The sequence below is a fragment of the Oncorhynchus mykiss genome, chromosome 18 (genome assembly GCF_013265735.2).
Source record: "Oncorhynchus mykiss isolate Arlee chromosome 18, USDA_OmykA_1.1, whole genome shotgun sequence".
Taxonomy (NCBI): domain Eukaryota; kingdom Metazoa; phylum Chordata; class Actinopteri; order Salmoniformes; family Salmonidae; genus Oncorhynchus; species Oncorhynchus mykiss.
In genome coordinates this window covers 31,945,389-31,954,794 of record NC_048582.1, presented here as the reverse complement: position 1 = coordinate 31,954,794, position 9,406 = coordinate 31,945,389, and the positions used below count along the sequence as shown (strand labels likewise).

Sequence of the window (9,406 nt, the reverse complement as noted above, 5' to 3'; positions counted from 1 at the left end):
TTGTTTCACCAAACTTTTCCCTACCTGTCTGAACCCCTTTTAACATGAACCTAACCATCAAAGCTCTCAGGGATCTCTCCATTTGAGCTCCTCCCTTAAGTTCTCTTATTGCTTTTTCTTACATTACACTGTCCCTCTATTACAAATCATCCTCCCACAATCAGAGGAAAAATGAGCACTGCACAAAACAGTCCTCTACACATACACATGCAAATAGATACACACTCGGGGACACACACATCCGTGGGCACACGCGACATCCCCCTGGTGCTAAAGCCTTTATAAATAGTTTCACATGAGTTGAATAAGGGTCCCTGCAGTTCACATGTGAATCAAATACCCCCGTCCTTTGTTTCCCTGTCAGGAAGACCTTAACCATGGTCACCTGCTAGATTCAACACCTCGATAACTCCAGCCACATCAGGCGTCAATGTACGTGCCTTCATCACGGAAGATTGAAAAGTGAATAATGAGGCAGGGAAGGTTTGACGCGAATGAAGGCAAAGATTGAGGAGGCGCAAGAGACAGAGGCGTGCGTGACGTTGGGGAGTGTGTGCCAGAGAGAAAGACAATACACTGTAGCCGGGGGCATGAACAGGATGAAATTGAGATTGCTTCGGTTAGGCTGCCAGTCGAGAGGAACGATATACAGTGTACAGTAGAGGCTGAGGGTGCCGGCATGAAGTGATCTCGATCGAATGCAATGAATTGAGGCCTTTAGGCTGCAGCCAAACAAAGGGAGCGAGAGGTAAGAGAGTATGGTATCTAGTTTCATTGACATATGGATAAGAAAAAATATCAAAACAATAGTCTTCAATAGTCCAACCACTATCTTTTGGCTAGATCGACATCTACTCAATTTGCCACTCAAATGCTGACAAGCATTTCATACTTGACTATACCATTGTTAGGCAGGCCTAGCCTAAGGATCCAAAACGTGTCTTATCTGCCCCACTGACTCCTTAGCATTTATGTGCATACTTAATCCTTAGACTACTGGAGCCACCACCAACAGAGAAACATTACTCTTATCTTCAAAGGAATAGTAACGTTTGGTCATGCAAACAAACCCAGAATAACATGGCCAAAGGCATATTCATTCATTAATTCATTCCTCCATTCTAATTCAAATGTCTGAAATAGCCCAAGTACAAATAAAGTAGGTAGAAAAGGGGCAGTAATGTTGGTGAATAAATGACCTCGTCCCCAGGCTCAATTGCTTAGCATTTAGGTTCAACAGAAAAAGAGAGCCAGCTGGAGGATGAGCTTAGTGAAAAATATCATTTGATCCACAAACTGTATGGAGAAGTAAGAGTAAGAGTAAGAGAAGATTGGGAAGGCGGAGGCAGCAGTGATCATTCACTAAAGATCACAGCTTATTTTATTGTCCTAATGTGGGCCAGCTACAGTCATGTCAGCTGGTGGGGGGGGGATCACCTTCATTTGGAGAATCTCAGTTGCATACTCCTCACGGTCACGCTCCTTGCATCCTTCTCAAAACCCTCTGGCTTTCTCTTCCTGAGGTACCTCCCTTCTGACCTTCTCTTCTCTTCAAATCAAATGTATTTATATAGCCCTTCTTACATCAGCTGATATCTCAAAGTGCTGTACAGAAACCCAGCCTAAAACCCCAAACAGCAAGCAATGCAGGTGTAGAAGCACGGTGGCTAGGGAAAAACTCCCTAGAAAAGCCAAAACCTAGATAGAAACCTAGAGAGGAACCAGGCTATGAGGGGTGGCCAGTCCTCTTCTGTCTGTGCCTGGTGGAGATTATAACAGAACATGGCCAAGATGTTGAAATGTTCGCAAATGACCAGCATGGTCAAATAATAATAATCACAGTAGTTGTTGAGGGTGCAGCAAGTCAGCACCTCAGGAGTAAATGTCAATTGGTTTTTCATAGCCGATCATTCAGTGTCTCTACCGCTCCTGCTGTCTCTAGAGTTGAAAACAGCATGTCTGGGACAGGTAGCACGTCCGGTGAACAGGTCAGGGTTCCATAGCCGCAGGCAGAACAGTTGAAACTGGAGCAGCAGCACGGCTCTTCCAATGGGTTTTGAGAAGGATGTGACCCCCCAGCTGACATGACTGTAGCAGGCCCGCATTAGGACAATGACACTATAATTAGTACGAGGAATTAGGAATGGAACGCAGACGGGACCATTCAGTCATCTTACCTAATTTCTACGGTTTGTACTTTGAACTAGAGAGACAAAACTTATTAATAAAGAAATAAATCACAGGAGACTACCATTAAATTCACAATAACCTTTATCATATCTTTGCAACATGACAAAATAAGAAACTAGTTGGGGAAAAGCTAGGGATAGGTCTTTGCGCTAAGACATGAAGTGAAGGGGAACAAAGGACCTGTTACAGCACTGCAGGGAGATCATATGCATCCCAAATGGCACACCATTTGGGTCTAGTCAAATGTAGTGCACTATGTAGGTAGTAATAGGGTGCCATTTGGGACATACAAAAATAATCCATATTGGAGAGTTGAAAAAAGAAAGATAGCGCAAGATGGTAGACAGGAAATTAAAAAAAGACATGGTGAGAGATTTATATATATATATATATATATATATATTATTTTACACGTAACATAAGGCACAGGCAAAACTCAAACATACTTTGGTGTCCATTTTATTTTAAAAACTTAATGAATTGAACCAAACGCTTTACAAAGAAATGGAAAAGGACTCCATGAAAATGAAATAAATAGGAAATGAAAACTGTAGTGTAATTGTAAACCCCAATCATAATCCAACTGACTGTATGGCCTGGACGGTCATTTTGCTTTATGTTGTATTGGGTCTATGCTGACCCATAACTGAAACCCATAAAGTGCCTTTTTGGATGAATGGGCAGAAAAAAAAACAGATTTTAATGAATATATTCTCCTCCAGTCTGGTTGAATTAAGTGTTGGACTGGTTTGGGTAAGTTGGACCATTTCTCTGAAATGTGTCTGGATAAATGACTGGACTTTTTAAATAAAAAAATAAAACTAAATCAAATCTGACCACTAAAAAGTTATTTTCAAAACATGAACATTTAAAAAGTATTATTTCAAGCTGTGTGCTTTCTGCTCCCCAAGAGCCATTGCATTTGGAGACCGGCATAAACTAAGACAAATATCCACACAATGCAAACCCAACTCGTCAGCTTTTAAACCATTAAAACAACTTAATTATTAACCGCCATATTTTTTTCAACAAAATCTTAACCAAGAACATTAACAACAATGGCACATTCCAGGTTGAATAAGAATGCCATGGCAACAATAGTAGTGCCTGATCCAATAACAAAATGGCAGGGGCAAAAACCAATGACAAATTTTCCATTATCGCTACTGTATGCTTTAGTGGTCTGACATGGTGATTTGAACACTTCTACTGACCTGTACCATGCTGTGGTCATTAAGAGCACCTCATCTCTCTTGGCAGTTTTAAGTGTTGGCACATTGCATGTCATTTACCTCAGTGTGTCATTATTTGGGAAGGGTGTCAGTGTACTGAGAAGGCAGCATTTGAACAGTCAAGTTTAAGTCTAGCAATACTCAGAGAGGGGACCCAGGACCCAGTTTGGGGAAACCCTGCCTTAGTGAATGATTTGCAATGTAAGGACTCAGAACAGTAAGAAATAGAGGGGGATGGATAGAAATGATAGGGAATAACAGTTTGTTGCTAAGGCACTGGACAGCTCAGACCATGCACACAGTTTTACTGCGTGTTTGTGTCCATTGCAGTCTTTCCTGAACCCTCTCCTCCCTCCTTCAACTAGTGTGATCTACAGAGCAGTGAAACCCATCTGGGCCTTGTAAGGAGTGTGATCTTTAGCATTATTTGTGTATATATCATTCAGTGGTGTGTGCGTGTGTTTGTGTGTGGCTTTTCCACCATCCATTCTGCCATACTTTGGCCTCATGGCCTGGGCCACATGGGAGTTGTTCTTCCCCATTCCTGACACATCCTCCTTGGTCTCTGTAACAAATCACTCCATTTTGCTGTGGTGGTGGTTGTTGTTAAGCACTGTGTGGCCATTGCCATTCTGCACAAAGCCATTTTTTGTTTTCTCCCTTTTCTCATGGTCATCATCCTCCTCGTCTGACTCAGTCTCTTCCCTGTCGCTCCTCTCATCCTCAACGATATCCTGATGGGAGAGAGAGAGTACATTTAGGTAATTTTGTAAAATGTAGGTCAAATTAAGTTAAGGCAGAGGCTGCAGAGCCAATTTTTCTGGACACCGCTTCCTAGCAGCTGGAGGTCCCGGGGCTTCTTCTGCGCATGTGCAGGACTCGACTTTACGCATATTCTCTGAACGTCCATGCAGCATCTGCATACCAACCAATCAGTTTCATGGGGATGTGTATTTAGATCGTCAGTTAAAGGCTACTTTGAAACTGTAGACTATAAGTCAACCACAACATTTGTACAATCTACATGAGTCATTGTATTTTAGAAAGACCTGTCGCTCCGTAAACATGCCTGGGCGAGAATAAATAATACTAGCAAGTAGGGCCGACCCCATTTAGTCGACAGGTCGATTGTTTGATCGATAGGCTTTAGGTCGACCAAGATTTTAGTTGAGCAGTGGCAAATTTATATATATATAAAAAAAACATGTATTGTACACAAGACACCGGTCTGATTCACACCAGTAGCACTCACTTCACCAGCACAGGTCATGACCGCCCCAGCATGCATTTGTAGTCTACTTGTGTGCTGCTAACAGCTCCATGCCTTAGCTACTGTCATGGAGTTCGCTAAATATTTTCATAATGAAACTGATAAAACACACAGGTGCTAAAAGGTGACTTACAAAGATGAGGACCAACAGCAAGAGAGGGAGTGCAGTGATGTCGTGTCCACAACTAAAGAATCATTGTGGAATCTGAAAAGACACATATCCTGAAAGCAGCATGGCGTACTTACTACATGCACATGCTAAAAGAAAGGAACTAGGCGGGTAGATCACTAAGTGTGTCATTGTGGCAACGTATTTAGAAACAAGAAATCAGATCTCTTAAACGTGTCATTCATTTTTGGTCTATTATATTTACAAGAGGCCAAAATAGATTTTGGACCAATAGGCCCTGCATATTCCCACGTTCAAGCTTTCCATTTTGGTTGTGTTATTTTGCCTAAAAACAATCAGGCCTACCTATAGAAAAATAAAATAAACAACTCTACATCTCTGACCAGACTGGCAAGAGTGGCCAAAAGGGTGTTGAGCATCCCCAGTGGCTCTGCAGGTGTGGAGAGGATATTCTCTGCTGCTGACCTGCTCTCCAGGGACCAGACTGGCCAAACTAGTGTTTCTAAAAATGAATTTAAAAAGGCACTAGCAAGTCATTTTTCATTTAATTTGTATTTCCTTATAAGTAAGTCACAGCCTATTAGCACAATTTATAGACTATAATAATTTAATACAACAAAATGTTTAAATGCAGAGTGCCCTATGTCCCTACCAGCCTATTGTGTCGCACTCGAAAATGCTTCACAAAGTATTTTGTTGTAGGCTATAGCCTTGAAATAAAGCCAAAATAATTCATTTTCGTTCCTTCTTTAGGCTCCCTGTCTGGCTCCTGACCTATTTAATATGACATGTAGTCATCTTTATTCAAATTATTTTTATTCAAATCCATATGGTTTGGTTTAAATGCTTCAAAACCAAATGGTAGCTCCAGGTAGTCAGAAAAACAGATGGGTGCAGTTCATTTTTATTTTTCCGGTGAGCGCGGAGTGGTTTTTAGCAGAGCGGTTGGAAAGGAGCTTGTGCACAGCTCCACGAGCGGGATTTCCAACATCACAACTCAGCTCACATGCTCTGGTGGGAGGAGTAGCGTGTAACAGTTTTTTCCCCCCTTCTTCTGTTAAGGATATATTGATTTCTGGCTCCCGCTTTAGTCATTTGTGTGTCATCATTTTTAACCGCAGTGCTTAAAACATCAGACAAGCGCAGTACCCTACATATAATAGATTTTTTTTCAATCATAGGGTGTGTGTCTAGATATGTATTTTCTTTGTCATGGACAGCACTACTAGCAAGCAAGCATCACGACAGACATATCAGCAATGGAATAATTATACAGACAAAGTAGCCCTACTAAACAACACCATGTAGACAGACAAAAACAACCATATGGCCTCAGCAAAGTCTAAAGGAAATAACTAGATTGAACAACAAGAAGACCGTGTCCCCTTTTTGGTCAGTGGCAGCAGGAGGAAAGGAAGAGCGGCCCTCAGTTTCTTGCGGTCTCCCCCCGCTGAGACTGACCAGAGGCAGGTGCCATCAACCCAGTAAAATAAAAACAAGCAAATTATATTCATTTATGCTCACTCAGCCCTGCCTCACAAGCAATACAACAACTGATCTATTACAAATGTTGAAATATATCAAACAGAAATGGTCTGAGGAGAACAATGCATTGGCAGGGCAATTCAAGCATAGCCAACATATGGTGGTAATCTATTAGGCCTACTGGGCCTACTGAACAAACCCATTGCTACAGTAATGTTTTTAATAGGTTAATGTTGCATAGGCTTAACATGATTTATTTTAAACAAGTCAAAAACATGTTTTATCTGAGCGGTAGAACTCAGCTTGCCTTTTGACTCAAAAAGTGACACTGACTCATAAAAGGTTGGTGACCACAGTCTTTATATCCACCAACCAATGGCATTTCTTAAAGTAGGTCAACCACTAGAGGGATATTTTAAACCTACAAATTCAAGTTTTATGTTTGTGCCGTTGTGTGCCAACATTGCATCGACGCATCCTTGACTAGGCTACTAGCACCAACCAGGGGTGAAAGTAAGGCGGTATGGCAAAATAAATAGTGGTTTACCGATATGCCGTATCGGTAAACCGTGATCCTATAATGAAAACAAAAATGTCAAGAAAGCTGTAAGCTATTACACCATTATTTATCATTACTGCGTGTCAGAGGCATGAAAAGTGAGCAAATGGACTTGAAAACAGGTGGTATAGTCTACAGTCCAAAATGCGATGTGGTTCGAAGAGAGCACTGACATTTTGCCAAGGCAGTTATGAGTGGCTGAGACGTGCAAGGATAGCAGTTGACGCATAAATCCTGGCCTAATGACAATCGCCAAATGTCAGTACACTTTTTGGTGTTTTGTGTAACAACTGTTTGGAGGCTGGTAATATGTTGCGTGTTGTTGAATGCGCATGGGTAGCCTAGTAAAGAAGGGTAGCCTAGTAAAGAAGGGTAGCCTAGTAAAGAAGGGTAGCCTAGTAAAGAAGGGTAGCCTAGTAAAGAAGGGTAGCCTAGTAAAGAAGGGTAGCCTAGTAAAGAAGGGTAGCCTAGTAAAGAAGGGTAGCCTAGTAAAGAAGGGTAGCCTAGTAAAGAAGGGTAGCCTAGTAAAGAAGGGTAGCCTAGTAAAGAAGGGTAGCCTAGTAAAGATGGGTAGCCTAGTAAAGATGGGTAGCCTAGTAAAGATGGGTAGCCTAGTAAAGAAGGGTAGCCTAGTAAAGAAGGGTAGCCTAGTAAAGATGGGTAGCCTAGTAAAGAAGGGTAGCCTAGTAAAGAAGGGTAGCCTAGTAAAGAAGGGTAGCCTAGTAAAGAAGCCCTTTGAAGTGATGGTTCGGCAAATCAGAAGGAAACATGACTGGTTGTGTTTATGCCATAACAAAAAGGTACGCTTTTTTTATTTAAGCCGCAGTGCCTTTAAAAATGATTAACATCCTTTGACTTATTCCACATTGTTGTCACAGCCTGAATTGAACATTGAATAAATATTGGGTAAGTCTAAGCGCTTTGCCCACAAAAGGTACAATATTTGCACATAATTATTTTTTTAATTCTTCAAGCTCGGTCAAATTGGTTGTTGATCATTGCTAGACAGCAATTTTCAAGTCTTGCCGTAGATTTTCAAGCCAAAACTGTAACTAGGCCACTCAGGAACATTCAATGCCATCTTGGTAAGCAACTCCAGTGTATATTTGGCCTTGTGTTTAAGGTTATTGTCCTGCTTAAAGGTGAATTTGTCACCCAGTGCATGTTGGAAAGCAGACTAAACCAGGTTTTCGCCTGTACTTAGCTCAATTCCTTTTCCCCCCCAAAAATGATGGGTATGCTATGGGTGCTGGGTATGCTGATGACAAGCATACCCATAGCATGATGCAGCCACCACCATTCTTGAAAATATGAAGAGAGGTACTCAGTGATGTGTTATTTTGGATTTGCCACAAACATAACGCTTTGTATTCATGACAAAGTTGATTTCTTTGCCACATTTGTTTGCAGTCTTACTTTAGTGCCTTAATATAAACAGTCTTCAGTCTCTTGTTTTAGTCTTCAGTCTTTTAGGTTAGTATTGTGGAGTAACTACAACAGGGATGGGCAACTGGGGGCCTTTTTGTAGGCCCATGGACCAATTAAAATAACGTTTAAAAAAAAAAGATTGGTATGTTAGTCTAGCGTCCAGCTATCTAAACTTGTAGTGAGCATGGTAAAATTACCGACCAGGGTGGGGTCCATTGCTCATCAGTTATCATATTAAAAACCGCACCCCATTGCCTCCACCCTATTGCAAAATGTGTAGAATTGCAGGACATCAGCTGTAAAACTGATATTTTGTTCTCTGGCCCATGACAAAACTTTTACAATTGCATCAAACTTGCTTGAAAACAAACATTTTCTCTTTGCCCCATGGCAAAATGTGCAGAATTGCAGGAAATTAAGTTTTTTTTGCTGTCAAGAAAATGTTTTGCTTGCAAGGTGGTGGTGGGCCACTGCAGCCACTCTTCATGAGTTTTTTTGTGGAACCCACCCCCATCAAAGTTGCCCATCCCTGAACTACAATGTTGTTTATCCATCCTCAGTTGTTTTCTGCTATCACAGCCATTAAACTCTTATTGATTTAAATCCCTGAGCGGCTTCTTTCCTCCGGTAATTGAGGTAGGAAGGATGCCTGTATCTTTGTAGAGATTTTTTTTTTTCAACTACCAATAGGTGCCCTTCTTTGCAAGGCATTGGAAACCCTCCCTGGTATTTGTGGTTGAATCTGGGTATGAAATCAGGGACTTTACAGATCATTTTGTGTGTGGGGTAAAGAGATGAGGTAGCTATTGAAAATGTTAAACTATTATTACATGTCTTTGGTTAAAAAAAAAAGTTTACCCCTTTTTCTGCAAGTCCCGTACGGACTCGGGAGAGCCGAAGGTCAAGAGCCGCGTATCCTCCGAAACACAACCCAACCAAGCTGCATTGCTCCTTGACACAATGCCCACTTAACCCCGAAGCCAACCGCACCAATGTGTTGGAGGAAACACCGTACACTTGCGATCTTGTCAGCGTGCACTGCACCTGGCCCCCCACAGGAGTTGCTAGTGCGCAATGGGACAAGGACATCCCTGCCGACCAAACCCTCCCCT

The 9,406-nt window shown here is 41.7% G+C and overlaps 1 protein-coding gene across 2 annotated transcripts in view; it reads right to left on the bottom strand.

Annotated features, from left to right (window-relative positions):
- Window positions 1-2,253: 2,253 nt before the first annotated feature.
- Window positions 2,254-9,406, bottom strand: part of LOC110496020 (ceramide synthase 2) — a 28,269-nt gene continuing 21,116 nt past the window's right edge. For both annotated transcript variants that reach the window (XM_036952507.1, XM_021571642.2), the window contains exon 11: window positions 2,254-4,156. In XM_036952507.1, coding sequence (XP_036808402.1) covers window positions 3,998-4,156 — 159 coding nt within the window. In that variant the 3' untranslated portion in view covers window positions 2,254-3,997. The remainder of the gene's footprint in view (window positions 4,157-9,406) is intronic.